The sequence below is a fragment of the Pygoscelis adeliae genome, unplaced genomic scaffold (assembly GCF_000699105.1).
Source record: "Pygoscelis adeliae isolate BGI_AS28 unplaced genomic scaffold, ASM69910v1 Scaffold167, whole genome shotgun sequence".
In the NCBI taxonomy this organism is placed as follows: Eukaryota; Metazoa; Chordata; class Aves; order Sphenisciformes; family Spheniscidae; genus Pygoscelis; species Pygoscelis adeliae.
Window position 1 is genome coordinate 8,504,574 of NW_008825428.1, and position 16,307 is coordinate 8,520,880.

At 36.1% G+C, this 16,307-nt stretch overlaps 1 protein-coding gene across 1 annotated transcript in view; it reads right to left on the reverse strand.

The window, feature by feature from the left end:
- ANXA10 (annexin A10) overlaps positions 1-16,307 on the reverse strand; it is a 31,348-nt gene that overhangs the window by 6,995 nt on the left and 8,046 nt on the right. Inside the window, exons 2-8 of the mRNA XM_009330737.1 lie at positions 13,308-13,392; positions 10,245-10,339; positions 5,715-5,828; positions 3,843-3,933; positions 3,099-3,178; positions 199-252; positions 4-76 (exon numbers count right to left, since the gene is read on the reverse strand). Coding sequence (XP_009329012.1) covers positions 4-76; positions 199-252; positions 3,099-3,178; positions 3,843-3,933; positions 5,715-5,828; positions 10,245-10,339; positions 13,308-13,392 — 592 coding nt within the window. The remainder of the gene's footprint in view (positions 1-3; positions 77-198; positions 253-3,098; positions 3,179-3,842; positions 3,934-5,714; positions 5,829-10,244; positions 10,340-13,307; positions 13,393-16,307) is intronic.

Below are 16,307 nucleotides of genomic sequence, written 5' to 3' on the forward strand. Positions count from 1 at the left end.
AACTCCTGTTGCAGAGAATCATTTGCAGCATGTTTTTGTGTTCGCCTGTTTTCTGCTGACATGCTTCCCATAGAATCTAATGTACCAGAAAAAGGAGAAAAAATGCAGAAGTTTTTAAGTAAGTCCTAAATCACTTTTCAAAATTTGTATTTGTTCTTTTTCTTAATGTTTGAGAAGCTCACATCTGACTATATTTACCATTGCATCCTGAGCAGCTGTAGAGGGATCTGCATATCCTTCCATCCTTGTTCCCTGGGGGGAAAATAGATAAATTTTCTTCAAAAGTTAAATCCTGAAAGACTGTAGGAATATAAAGTTGCCTCTATGTGAAGCTACGTTTCATTTCTTGAGATAACACGTATGGGCTTTTAGATTGGATTAGTGTATTCAATGGCTGAATTTGCAACTCTAGGAAATATCTTCAAGTTGTCATATTATGTCTTCATTTCCTCTAAGTAGAGGAACTCTAGAATGACAGACGGTCTTGTGAGAGGTAAAAATAGGGGAAGTGGATAAACCTGTCCCGTTACAAATAAGCTTTTACCTTACCGCTACCATCCCACCACCATTTCCGGTATTATGTATGTTATATTGCTTACTCTAGTATGTAACTACGAGGGGAAAAAAAGGATAAGAGTAACATTTGCCATTCTCTGATTATTTCTTATCGATATGCATATTACCAGAAGAATCTTTTCTCATTTTTTTCTCCCTGCACAAACGGTGGGAGCAAGCACATCAAATAACAGAGATTTTGCTTGCTTATAATCATTGTCTAAAATTAAGACCCAAGACTAGGAAATTGTTTGACAACTTTGATACATAAACAACAGAAGAATACTTCTAATTTTCCCATACATTTAATAGTTTTTCAGTTACACAAATCAAGCTGATATGCTTTAGTAAACACGCTATGATCTGAATTAGATAGTTGTTAGAAAAGGAGAAAAGCACACAACTTTTGGAATTGCTTTTTTAACCAAATCGTCTTGTAATGATACAAATCAGCCTTGGTTGCAGAACTCTTAGCAATCTCAGGCAGCATGTAATCACTGCCTTAATGATATGTGTTTGAAGCAATTTACTTTAGTTTAAAATTTACAGTCGTTTTACCCTATATGTGAAAGTGAGCATTAAAATTATGTATTGGTTGTCAACTTGTAGAATGACTGATTTATAGCCCTTTCCTGTTAAAAATGTTAATTTATATTTTAATTAAATTGTAAGAATTTCACACAGTGGAATTCCTAGTAACAAGATAAATTACTTGAAGGAAATTATGCTGGAATGACTGCGTAAAGTTACATATACGAGAAAACACAGGAAAAAAAGACAGACAAGTGAACAAAAACATGAGTTAAATAATACTCTACATGAGTCAAATGCCTGCTTTCCCCAGTAACAGTTAACAGTGACTACTCTTGGCATAGTTTTGCTGGAGAGTCCCACAATATGTATAATTATTTTTTAAATAGTAGAAAATGATCATATTCCAATTAATACCCAAAAAAAGAGAATTAGAATAAAAATCTGTTTGTCTCATACTAGAATATTACTTAGCCTGAATTTGTAACTCTGTTAATTTATTTAGGAAGGACTATAACTTATAACTTCTAATCTGCCTCAGTGTGGACATGAAAACAGTAAATACCACACTATAGCAATGGAATAGTTTGCTCTCCGTATGTGAAGCATATTTACTTCTATCTGTAGTCAGATGTGTGTGTCATCAGTCCCAAGATTTAATAGACATCAAAGCAAAGGGTGTCTGAAAAAAGCATTAAAGGATGCATTGGAAATGTTGCTGTAGAATAATCCTCTGTAAATTGCATGGTACTAGAACTAGAAAGGATATATTTTAATGAAATATCACTGAGTTTTAATGTAAGGCCATATCCAAACATGGATGATTCAACAAACAATCTTCAGAAGTATACAGTATAACTGAGTAAAGCTGGAATTTTCTGCAACTCTTCTTTATCTTGAGAAAAATATCACTTAGATCTTGTTAGCTAAGAAGTTGCTGATTTCAGGCCTCTTTATCAATGTCTGTGGTTTAAGAAAATAAGGGCTAATAATGTAGTCTCAGATAATTTATTTTAAATTTGTTCTTTTGACAAGTAAAATGTCCCATGGTTTTAATAAAGATAAGAAGTGAGGTTGCTTAACCTGTAGCTCTTCATTTTTAAGCAAGGAAGAATTTTCATTATTAGGGGGAAAAACCTCCAACGTTAGAAAAAGATATTTCCTGTTTATAGCTTCTACATTTGAAACATCTGCTTTTTATCTCTGTACCTCAGTGAAGCCTGCTGCTATTTCAAATCTTGGCAAGAAACTCTTTTTCCCCAGATACACATATATAAAAATACAGATATACCTTATGTATGCTATTATCTCCTGGCAGTCATTTTGTCATTATTTGTTACTCTGGTTTACAAAAGATTTTTAAAATAATGAGCACAGTGACTACAATGAGAATGGGAACTCATGATCTGACAAAGATGACCATATTTTGTTGCATAAAGCTACAAATTAGCAAAACTGCAAAAGTTGGTGTGCGATAGTGACGATTCGTTTGCCTGTGTGCAAACATACTGTGATTTAGCATATGCAGCAGCGCAAAGAACATAATGTTTAAAACAGAGAACTGTTTAATACTTTCTTTCATAGTCAAATGTGGATATTTCTCCATTTTTACATAATGCCTAGACTGGATTATGAACCATATATTCTAACAGCGGAGAAAACAGAGCTTTAAAAATGAAAAGCTTATTTGTACATGCAAGTAGACACCTTTTGAGATGAGACAGATTGAGCAGAGGGTCAGCAGTGGAATATCCAGGGACTTACTCAATAAAATAGTCTGTCAACCTTTGCCTCCGTCTGAAAGCCAAAGTCAAAGTCAAAGTAGATGAAAGAATTCAAATTCTCTTCCTTTTCTGTTTTCCCCGCTCTTGTTCAAAAGTGTAGCTCTTGAACTAGCTAGCTTGAACTAGCTTTAACCACAGTCACCTTAAAATTTAAGACTTCTCAAATAGTATCAAAAGTTATTATGAATTTTTTAGAAATGTAAGTCATACTACTTGTTTTTACAGTACCTGAGCAAGGTTCATGAGCGTATCTCTGAAGTGACCTGAAGTCTCAGAATCGATATCTTGTTGAAGATCATTGTTATATTCTAGGTTAAAACAAAAACAAATAATCTAAATCACAAATGAATGTGCTCTGAATAGTACTGATGAAGATTAGCAAGCAAAGGATAAATAAATAGGGTGCAAATACTCATCCATTTTCTATGGTGATTATTCCATAGTAACTCATGCAGGTTCTGCACGGACCTAGCCATGGGACTGGCAGGTCTGCCTGGGCCTTGCTGTGGGGGCTCTGCCCTGCCGGGGGGCCTCAGCCACTGCCCCGGCTCACCTGTCCACCCACCCATGGGCGCAGCCCCACCACTGCTGCTTGCTGTGTGGCGGTGGGATACTTGGAAATGCTCCATCAAGGCAGGTGAGTGGAGTGTCCAGCCTGTGTAAGCACTTTTTGAAGGAAAACAGCTTATGTAGTTTTTTGAATAAAGTGTGCAAAAGTTTCTGAAAATCTCAAAATGTGGCGGCCAGGTATTTCAAACGTCATAGGCAGCAATACATCTCAAAAATACCATGACGTATTTTCAACTTTAAACATTTTGCTTCAGCCTTTTGTATATAGTTATGGGAGAGGAGAGGGAAGGGAACCAGTTAGTATTGAGAAGTCATTTTTGTAAGTTCAGTTCCTTCATGTGTGCTAATACATCCAGAGCACACATAGTACAACTGCTACTGTGCACTTGTAAAAAACATTACGCATTAAGTAGGCTTCTTTCATCTGGAAGATCTCCATATTTGATCTTGAGGCTAATATGTCAATTAGACATTTTTCTTCTGTGTCTACTCCCTGTGTGGAAAGAAATATGAAAAGATGTTGTTAGTAGAAACCACAGCTTTTAGAAGAAAAAAGCAGTGCTGCACTTATCAGAAGTAACAAAACAATAGCAGTCTCTGCTGGAGCAATGCAGAGTGTACTTTTGCATAGTCTACCTGTTTAAATAGAAAATGACTTTGAATTAATAGTAGAACCCTGTATTTCAAATATATTCCTACTTAATCGGAATTTCAGCATGTACATTAACAAGTGGAGAATGAAGCAAGACTAGTGTTGACAGAAACATAATGGGAAGAACTTTAGAGCTTTAGTAAGAATTTGGGATTTGCTGAAAGAAATCAGATGCAAAGGTTGAGCATACATCCCCAGCAAGTGTTCAGGCAATCTGAAGTAGATATAAGCACAACTATTGTGTTGTGCTTTTATCTTTTTTTAAAAAAAATTATTTAGGAATGTTACGGTCTGTAACGTCTACCGTGGAACTTCGTATTTAAGGGAAGCATCATGGCCATGCATGCAGTGCTGCAAATCACTGAATTTTTCTACAGTATTTGAATTAATTTTATAAACTTGAATTGACATAAGATATGCTGTATATGCTGCTTTTGTATAGTGTTGGTGAGTATTCTGCATTTGGGATAATGGGAGAACGTTACATCGAGCCTGAGCCTGGAGACACATATGGCCTGTTTTTCACTTTGGCCATAGGAATCCAGATCAAGATAGAATACTGTAAGAAAGTTTAACTTTGAGCCACATTTGGAAAAAAATATAACTTTGGCAATCTTGTCAATAATTTTTATAAAAGTCATGCTTCCAGTGCTACCAATGATATTTCACAATTCTTTTAATGCCAACTGTAGTTAAAAAGTGCATTGGCTTAAGTGTCTGAAGGACCAGAAAAAAGTGTTAATCTTTTTTTTTTTTTTGAGGGGATTCTCAAAATATGTAAGATAGATCACCTTGCTCAGAGTCGCACAATCTGTGTTTTATTTGTGACAATGGTCACAAGAAAAGGAAAACAGTGTTGAGCTCTGATATGCCTTCCCATCTTCCAGGAATTGGCAATTTAGGAATTTCCTGAGAAGGAATTTGCCAGGGATTATTATTTTCAATAGCCAATAGTGGACCTGTTTTCTAAGAATTTGTTGAAGTCCTTTATGAACTGATTTGTGCTTCTGGCCTCCACAATGCCCTGCGTGAATGAATTTCACCATTTAATTACATGATCTTTGAAAAATTATTTTTGTTTGTTTCAAAACTTCAGTTGTTTAAGGAGCACAGGCTCAGATCCTGGGAAGAAAAGGAAATACTTTCTTCAAAATGTGCAATCAATTCAATTTGAGTGGAATGAGCATTGCTTTGTCACAGAGTAATTTGTAAGTGTTTATGTAAAGACATGTTCTGCTAAAGAAGTAGTGGTCTTTTCAGAGGTGGAGGCTTAGCGCATGGCACTGGCAGTTCAAGTGAATTTTGTTCGTAACATACATAAATGCTTGCAGGATCAGGGCCTTACATTTCCCTGTATAAATATTTCTTCATTTACCAAGTTTACCATGGGTGTTAAATGGGTTGTATTTGTTACATGGCAAGGATATTATTTATGCTGGTTTTAGCATACCAATGAATAAACTTCATATAGCACTGTATTTCTGCTGACATAGTACACTATTCCAGTGTACTAACTTCCAGCAGTTTATCAACCATTTAAATGTAAAAAAAATCAATTTAACATACGTTCAGTACTGTAATTAGTGACTGTGACTCTAAGCAATTCTGAATTTGACAAGTACCTTCAAGGCATGCCAGAGCTCGTGGGCATCATAGGAGGCAGGTGGATACATCAAGCCAACCATGACTTCTTTGAAGTGGTGAGAGAGATTCTCTTTTAGGTCCGTGATCAGATCCTTGAAAAGAAAAAGAAAATGCATAGACAGGATTATTTCAATAGCCGCACTTGAAGATAGCTTGAAAAAAGTATTGGTGCTTTTCTCTGTAAATGAATAAAGATGAACTGTTGAAGATTAATTCTGACTAAAACTAAGTAAGAAAAATATTCTTTTAAATAGTACCTGCTTCTTCTAATAGTATGGGTGAGATGACAATAGACACACAACCAAGTAGACCACATAGGATTGTTGATTTTTGGTTCATTAGAATACAGAAGAAAATTCAGGGGTTTAAGTGCAACTACTACTTGAAGGCTTGGAAACCCGAATACCATGGCAGAGCATCTGCAGCTTCCCTTGGCATATTCCCTGTGTGAATCTGTGGGAGCTAAGCACCTTTGGAAGTCAAATCCCATAGAACACAGGCGATTTCTTGTGCTTTTTTCAGTGTTACTATGTGAATAATTTAAAAAATCATCCGTATTGCTCCTAGTACATAAAAATATCTGCTTTGGATTACTGGAAGGTTATGTGCTTCAATTTATGTATATATTACATTCAAACTGAATTCACTACTTCTGACAGTTGCTGGATTAATATAAAGGAACCCCCCTCTTCCCCCGGTTGTATCTCAGTACTTGCTTGCCAGGTAACTGAGTCATGGATGAGAGTTTCCCCCCCCATGCTCCCCTTTCCCAGTAGCATCCTTGAAAACACTGAGAATGCCAAAAGCTTGTTAGTTATTCTGTTGCTGTTTCTGATTAAGAAGATACTTGTGCACTCATTTTTTTTATTTTTTGTGTACATCACTAGGCAGCTGTCAGGTATGTTCTGACCTAAGTCTGAATTTAAAGGAGTACCAGAAACCGTTCCCATGATATAAACTATTCTTTTTTCAGAGCTGCATCTTTTTCAGGCCTGCACTTCGGTTTTGATACATATCTGAATATAATTAAATTAGTAGCTAGAGTAGCAATGAAGGAGGACATATACACATTGAAAATGAAATTTATGATGAAGAAACATGCAATCTTCAGTGATTGCACATTAGATGCATTTGACAACCACTAAATCACACATGGAGTAGAGATTAATTCATTAAGACATCTCACTTCTGACAGCATGCCTGTGGGAAAATGGATTAATAATACAAATGGATACGAATTAAAAATTACTCCTGCAATCAGAACTAAGGGAAGTGAAGTATTGAAAAATAAGAGAAGACAACTCTAAATTGTCATTACTAACCTTTCCTAATAGTGCCTGCTATAAGAAATCCTTGAAGGCTAATTCTAAGAAGGAATCTTAAAGCTTGTCTGTATGTCTGAATCATGCAGCCAGTTCAGGATTTTATTTTCTTTTTTAATATATTTGTCCTTCTAATGTGTCACACTTTACATTTGTCAAATTAATGGGCATAGTGGGGATACTTGTTGAATAATAGCATTCAATACCATATTGAACAGACTGAATTGAAATTAAGAGTGTAGAGGATTGGACTGACAGGATTACTATAGATTAAACTGAGAAGTCTAAAATTGTTATTGCCTAGCTGTCTGTCTTCTCTGTCCTGCAGAGTTTACCACTCATAAGCTGGGACTGCTGAATGGCACATTTGCCCAACGCAATATATCCATTCATACAGATTACAGCCACTGAAATGCTATCACTGATGTGTGCTAAAGTATCTTCTGAAGTGTAAGCTGTGGCAATTCAGGGCAAGACACATCCCATCCTGTTCGGCAGTTCCTGCGCAAGATAGCAAACTTTTGAGGGATCAATCAAATAAACTGCATGGAACACTAACCAGATTAGCCATTTCAGTATATCTGCTACCACAGGTGTGACAAAAAAAAATCAGCATTCCTGTTTCATTTCTGAACTAGATTAGAGCTAATCTAGTACTGGCTTCTGTTTCCACATGGCAAAAGGTAGAACTAATTGGGGGATTTTTGGAAAGCTGTCAAGAGTATCTTGATATATCTTGTGCTATAAAGCATACCCAGTGCTTAACGGATTCATTTAAATTAAAATTGCGGGTGTATATGCAAGATGTTCCATGAGTTTCAGAATTTTCTGTAGCCCATTGCTGGAATATAAAAATAATTTGCTTGCCTTTCCCTTCTATTCTTATTCATAGTTTTAGAGATTGAAATTCTTAAAAATTACATCTGAGGTTTTCTTTGGCTTCTTCAGTTCTTCTAGATCTTTAGGTCTGTGGCCACTGGCTTTATAGCACTTCAGGTTGACTGAATATGGCTGACAGAGGTATAAATTTAAAGCTGGTGTGGTTTCATAGGGATTTATTTGTTTGTTTATATTTTCATTTTGGGTTTGAAAAGAAAATCCAAATAGATCAGTGGAGAGCAAGTCAGTAATTGTTCTCTTTGAATACCAAATATGGCAAATCATAATTCTATTCCTGAAGGACATTTGGCAATTCTTTATTGAGATATCATCAGTGTTACCTCTAGGTCATCTTCATGTATGAGAGGGCAGAAATTAAAGATAAAAAATTATATGGAGTTTTTAAATGTTTCCCCTTGTTAAAATGATAGGTCCAGTTGAAACAGTCTAGAGAAAAGGTTAAAAAACCCCAGCCAGCTGCTGTGGATGGAGTAGAGAAGGAGCACTGTCCAGTGATTAAGGAGATAAATGAAGACTTGACAAGAACGGGCTTACGTGCTTTACTATCACAGGCACCTTTGGGTAGATTGACATGCTTTAGTTTTCTATAAGTAAAACTAAAACTCAGTGAGGAATGTTGCATGGATAAACACTGAACTTACGTGGTTTGCATCTGTAATGGTAATGGTAACCTAATAAATACCTCATAGCAGAAGAACACTTTTAATCATTCAGATTCACTGATTTCACTCATTGTCACAGTCTCTGGAAGGTAAGGATACCTGTGATTCAGTTATTGTTCTTTTATGGTCTATTTAAAACATACTTATCCATTCAAGGCTGCATCTAAAATATCACAAATCTTGTGCATTTGAATTTTTATAACGGTCCAGATAAAGCCAGTGATCTCCTATAGGTGAGTAACAACACCAGGTCAACACACTACCCTGATTAAATCCAGCTCCCTTCTTTCCCCCAATTCTAGGAGAGTAAGGGGGTGTTCCAGCATATTCAGAGGTCAACAGTTGTGAGGTATTTTGGTATACAGGTGGCCCAAAGGCTGTTTCTGGAAAACTGCTCAGCTACCTAAAGAAGAAAATACATAGTACTACCAGTTAGCAGACTGGTAGGTAACAGACTACCACATCAGGAGGTAATGTGGAGTTTATGAACGAAGCATTCCTAGTTAACTCTCATTAAGGCTGATGCCTGTGTGGTGGGTGGGATTTTTGCAAACTCACTGTCCTCGTTCACGCTGATTGATTCAATGGCGAGCATGCACTGACCTTCAAGGCATTTTCCAGTGAGCCGTTAGTTTTTCAGGCTTCAGGAAAAGAAGAAAACTGGATTTTGTTTAAAATGTTTGGCTGGCTTCTATTAGGGGAAGGGCACATCTGGTCAATTTAATCACAGCATTTTTCTTTAGCTTTCCAATAGTATCTAGTTTCATACAGCGCTTTTTATCACTAGATTTCACAGAGATTTTACAAAGGGTGTTGCTATTATTTTCACTCTTATATAGCTGGGGTAACTGAGGAAAATGCAGGCATTGCAACTTTCCCAAAGTCATTGGGTTAGCAACAGTAGATCTGGAAATAGAATGAGGATATCTATCTCTGTGTGAGTTTAAGAATTCATATAACAAAAATTACCTTGTTATATACAGTAGATATTGATAAAATGCATTTGAAAAAAAAAGCTAACTTTTTATGTCTTAAAATTTTTGAAACACCTTTCAAAGAATCATAAATTTAACATTAAACAACTCAGATTAGTATTGTGCTTAGTGTATACATGGGATTACATGGTATGAGGTCTGAGAATGTCGGTCCTTGAGATGAGAACATTAATCAGTGTGTGGATAAGATACAACTACCTGTAATTGTTGGTATAGTGTTTTTCTTTGGTATTTCAACCCAAATACAATACTATTTTATTATGTATTCCAAAAACTTGAAGAAAGTAATGCAGAAACCCCCAGAAGCACATAGAGGAAGAAATGTCCGTCCAGAAATTCTGGTTTGGTCAATAGAGGAGGAGAATGAACTATAGAAGAAGAAACTTTCCATGTCCCTTTTTTTTAACTTTGTGTGTGGCAGACATACTTCTACTGCTATATGAATAACAATTTGAAACCGTCAGAGGTATCAATAGTTACATGAGCGAAGTTGTGTGCCAGTCTGTTGGTGCCAGCCAGCTGTCTGCCAGGCTTTTGGTTCCAGTGACTGACCTGAGAGAAGGGCTAACCAACCGCACTGGAGACAGGAGAGACAGAAGTAACAGAAGTACAAAATGGCTCTGTCGTACCCTGCCATACATGTCTCTGTACGCCTCGGCAATCATAAGCCGCTGTGAATTGCAACGCTGCGTTAGGATATCAATCAACACATCTTTTTCACAACCTGTAAAGGAAACACGACACAGACTCTAAATTCAGAAAGTGTAGTTATTTACTTACATTTGTGATTGTTCATGTTTTGTTCAAGAACATTAACCTAAATTCTTGAAAAAAAATAGATCAACAGATTAATATCCCACTGGTATTTACCAGCATCAATTATAGTTACTGTGCTTATGTACCTTTCACTTGCTGGTGTAATACCAGCAAAAAGTGAAGTAGTCTGTTATCAGATGCATCACCATCTCTCTCAAGCTCAATGGATTTGAAAGCATCAATAAAACAGATAGAGGCTTTCATGTATTCAGAACTACGCACACTAGCAGAATTTGTGGCTGAGCCTGGGAAGTCATATTTGTATGCTCTGTTGATATTGATTAAATTGTCATTTCAGGATTAGGGATCTCTTTTATAAGGATGACAAATTATGGTCAGACCATTTGTTGAAAAGCTGAAAGATAGATATTTTCAGAAGAACTATATAAGTCATGAAGTTTTAAAAAATGTAGTATTTTAACCAATTTCCAAGGGCATTTTATTGAAGGTTACCTATGACCTTTTGCTTGATAGCTAGAGCATACTGCTAAACTTCTATAATGAATCAGTATTAACTGCTTGTGAAAAAAAAGATAATGATTAACATATTCTGAAAATTATTCTATCATTTTTGTATTTTTTTCCACCCCAAAAGATGGGTCTTGGTAATTTTAGATGGCTCAGCATTTTAATGACATTCCAGCATAACTATATCTCCAAGTGCAAATCAATTGACTTTATCACACTTGCAGCAGAGATGAATTAGGCTAGAAAGCATGGGGATCAGCTAGCATCTGAATGGAGTAGGGTAGTATCATGTTTCTACCAGTCATTGTTAGATAAGCACATATATATATATATATATGTTACAGATACACATTCTGTACCTATTACAGCTTTGGTAGGCAGATTTTATCATACGATCTTGTCGTGGTTTAACCTCAGTTGGCAACTAAGCACCACGCAGCCGCTCGCTCACTCCCCCCCACCTGGTGGGATGGGGGAGAGAATTGGAAAAGCACAAGTGAGAAAAACTCGTGGGTTGAGATAAAAACAGTTTAATAATTGAAATAAAATGATAATAATAATAATATGATAATAGTAATACACAAAGCAAGTGATGCACAGTACAATTGCTCACCACCCGCCGACCGATGCCCAGCCAGTCCCCGAGCAGCGGCCCCCCCGGCCAGCTTTCCCCAGTTTATGTACTGAGCATGATGTCACATGGTATGGAATGTTTCTTTGGCCAGTTTGGCTGTGCCCCCTCCCAGCTCCCTGTGCATCAGTCGGTAGAGCATGAAAAACTAGAAAGTCCTTGGCCAGTGTAAGCACTACCTAGCAACAACTAAAACATCGGTGCATTATCAATTTTGTTCTTGTCCTAAATCCAAACCACAGCACTGTACCAGCTACTAGGAAGGAAATTAACTCTATCCCTCCCGAAACCAGGACAGATCTCTAACTGACATTTTCCATTTTGACACAAATGTAATGATATTGAATACTTTTCTTTTTAAGTTGGCAGAGGAAGTCTGAATTTGCTCATTATACAGGTTTAGTTCTCCTTCTTCTGGATTATCTCACCGCAATTACACCAGCTTTTTAGCATGACACTGATTTAACATCAGTCTGATTCTTTTCCATCAAACTCACAAAACAGATATATTACTGAAACTCTGTGCATAAGGATTTCTTTTTACTTTTCAGAAAATAATTATCACTAGGAATCTGTACAGCTTATATGGTCTCTACAGCAAAAACTAAGAAGGGTTCAGGAAGTATTTAAAAACCTAAATAACTTCATTTGTTTGTGTAATACCACTGGTATCAGTGAGACAACGTATGTGGCTGAACCTCCTCACAAGAGTGAATGTCGTGTGCAAGATTTGGGGTCAGGGGTGTCAGTGCCTGTAAAGACTATGGAGACTTAAACTCCTCCGAAGCTGGACTTTGTATTTTGCCAACTGTCCTTGAAATTAGAACTTTGTTCCGTGTACTTTGATAGGTAAATTAAAAGTAAGGTTAATGCACTTGTATTTACAGTATTAAATGAAGAGAATCATCTCTGTGTTGTGTTAGCAATGTTGCATTAAAAGTATTGTTCGAAGTCTAGCAAAATGTTTAAAGCTTTTCATCTGTAGCCAACTTAATCAAAAAGATACATCAGATTCCTTTTGATCAATAATACCCATTTTGGTTCATTTGACATTAAGTCTGAGTCCTCACATTTCCATTAAAGAAACTGAAAACAGAATGCAAGATTCGGTGCTGTACAGCCTTGTGAAAAGCCCAAAGGGTATAAAAATTTTGATACAGACAACAATTTTAATGTGAGGAAAATGCTTCAGATAGTAAAAAAAAAAAAATAAAAAAATTCAATATTCTGACCCTAAGCAATATCAACAATGTTTAACAAGAAAACACAAAAATCTGAACGGAGAAAAATGCTTTGGTGAACAAAAATTTTTTTTGTATATAGGCTGAAAGCAAAAATTGCTCCTGAGTGAAAGATAATAAATTCTTTAAACTTTCTACTCCATTTATTTTTATTTCTTGATGACTGATTAAAAGACTTAACAGTCCCTGGTAGTAGTTAATTATTGAAGTTGCAATTAAAAACCTTTCCTTTGTTGGCCTTCACTGTAATGCATAACACAGAATTCTGTTTTCTTTTTCTTATTTTCTCAAGGAAAGCATTCATTACTATAGGTGTTGGTATAGATTCTAGGTTAATCTTAATCACATCTTAGTTCCTGTAAATGCAAATACATGATTTATTTGGACATCACCAGTGTGTCTTACTGTGATACCTTGAAGAATCAACAGATACGTGGTGACACTTTTATGAGTTTTTATTTTGCCTATTGCTTGGTATTTTATGAGAGCTTTCTGAAAAAAAAAAAAAAAGTGTTAAAATCAGTCAAGATACTCACTAATTCCCTGTAGGGCTCCTCTTAGCAACTGGGCATCCGTAATAGGGTTAAAATTCGGAGCGGGAAAAATCGTTCCTTGTGTCTGCTAAAGGAGAAAGCAGCCTTTAATTGAGGTGTTTTACATCTAGAACACTGCATATATAGTTCTGTTGAAAACCAACAATCATAACATTAAATTGTCTTTGCTTCATGGGGAACAGTATGCAAAGGTTTTAATTTATGAAACAGAACTTAAACTTGCAGTAAGCCCTGGGAATAACAGACCATATTTGAGGAAGTTGCCCCTAGCATGAGTTAGGCCTGAAAAAAAAATTTTTTTTGCACTAAAATGTAACCACATTTTTGTGTCTATCTATCTCTTTCCTAATCTTTTTTTGAAAATATTATTTTATCTTTCAAAGTTAATACATGACATCCCTGACAGTCTTCAAAATCTATTTCTCATGGTACTTGTAATTTGAAAGGACTAGTGAGAAAATGATGAATGAGATGCATAGGTTGCTTACAAACCTAGTTATTTTTTAGAGAAATGATGTTACTGCTAAGTGTGAGGTAGCTTTCTGATATAACATGTAGAAGGCAACACCATTTTTCTAGTTGCTTTGTAACAGATTAAATTACTGTCGGTTCATTCTCAGTGATACTATATTTAATGTATTTTTTCTTATTCTTTTTAAGAAATCTGTGAATAATAAACAGAACTGATGTACTCATTTTAATAGAATCACAGACCCATATGTACACAGAATAACATAACTGAGGTTGAAAGGTACTTAGCCCTGTCCTCTAGTTAACCTCTTTAGTTCCTCTGAGGATTCTACCTGCTTCTGCAGATGTACCAAGTATAAAGGTTATCTTTTATGATGATTCCTGGTCTCAGGAAATTATGACATTAATGTCATTAAAATGACACTGTTAACTTGAAACTTACATTTCAAGGAAAAATGGGATATATTTTGTAAATGAAAATGGAGTATTTTTACGAATGCCTCCTAGAGTCAAGATCTACACTGATTACACTAATTAATTTGTTTGTTTGTTTGCTCGCTTTACATACACTTGAAAGCCTTTTATATGTTGTGCCTTCAGTAGTAATGACATACACACACAGATTTTGTGTATGGCCACTAATCATGCTTCCCTGGTTTGCAATTTTAGCAAAGGAATTAAAAAGTACCAAGCAGAATTGGATATTTTAGATGAGAAGGAAGACATAATTTCTTGTTATGTTTGATCATTACTTGAGACCCACCAAGAAAAGGTAGGAGCAACAAATTGTCAGCGGCTAAGTGAGGAAAAGAATGTATGGTCAGAAATTTAAGATTTTAAAAGGAGTTGTTACTTTAAAAAGTACTAACAGGGCAACATGCCTTCACACAAAGAAGAAAGTACTCACCAGTAGACAAATATCCTTCTGCTGTTTGTTCATCATTTAAATACAAGGTTCTACTTTTACAACTGAACATAAAATACGTAGTGCCTTTTTACTCATTAAAACAATCAGGAAAATAATGAGAAAAAAAATCTTTTGGAGATATGGAGATAAATAGCGGCCATAGAGAAGACAATGAAACCATGCCAATTTTTGTAGGTTAATATCTGTTGTTGTATCTAAAATGAATTCCAGACTCATCCTTAAGATATGCTCCATCCCATCTTCCTTTGTCAGTGTGGGAATTGTCTGTGTACCCTGGGCCTCACTTGTCTCTTAACCTCTCTCTAGGGTAGGGCTCTGCAGGTATTAGCCTCAGAAATTGAGAGTTTATATCCTCATGACATCCTAGTTACTGGCAGTACACATCTTCAAATGTCGTTCACCAGAAGTTTCCTAGGCATGTGCCATTTGCAGCAGTGGGAGTTTGAGTGCTGTTTGGCTAGGTGGTACATGAGGCTCCATTTCCCACCCCCATTGCTAGCATGTCAAATGATGCTGACCTTAGTTCAGTCATCATTCTCCACAGCTCAGGAGACAGAAATGCTTGAGCTCTGTGGCTGGTCAGCTGGACAAACCACCCCAAAGCTTGCTAATAAACAAAATCACTATGGAAAGAAGTGCTAGAAGACGCTGTTAGCATGCAGAATCAAAAATATATATTGATATATGCTATGAGTTAGGAAAAGAAATTTAGCTTTCTGGCTCTGTAATTCATGCTTCCCAAAATGTCTGAGACATAAAAAAGCTCATCAATCTTAAGAGGAAAACCAAAACAAATCCAAAACCAACACATCATCAAATATTATGTTAGGGTTGCCAAAACAGAAAACACTTTGATGGGGGTAATAGTAAATGGTAGGATGCAAATAGAATGCAAGTAACAGATATGAAATTCAAAGACTTTGAGCCTGCATTTTAAACCAAAGGTGGAAAGCATAGGCATATCTGGCATTTGCTCTCTGAACCTGTCACCGCCCTCGCTGATCAGAAGAGTGGCGGTGGGGAGGAGAGAAAATGTAGGACGTGTGCATTTATTCAAACCTAATTTAAAATACTGGTGCTGGCTCTTCATCTCTGCATCAGCTTTGAACAGGTTCGATTCCCGTAAAGATTAGTTATCTCAAAGTATTTCCTTTCACACATTTCAGGTTTGTGGTGTCACAAAATGAACCACTAAGTCACTGATCTTTTCAGCATTTATGATACTTGCACTAAAATCAGAAATAAGTGACTGACTTACTTAGTGAATGCTTTAAGGGTGGATTCCTGCATAGTCCTTGGAACAAAAAATGAGTAAAAGTGGTTTTCGAAGTAGATATCACCTCTCAGTCAGAATGGAGGCAAGCATTAATAATTTCTGAATATATATCTTTATTCGTAAAACAGTCAAAAAAAAAAGGGCCTTGCATGAATGCATATTTGCAAAAATATAATGGAGGGATTGATCATAGAAAAAATGGTTTTGAATATACAGATTTGCAGGCTTGCAAATTTTTGACCAAAAAACTCAACACAGCCCTTGTAATGTATCTTTCAGGCAAAATGGATTTTTGAATGTGCTTGAT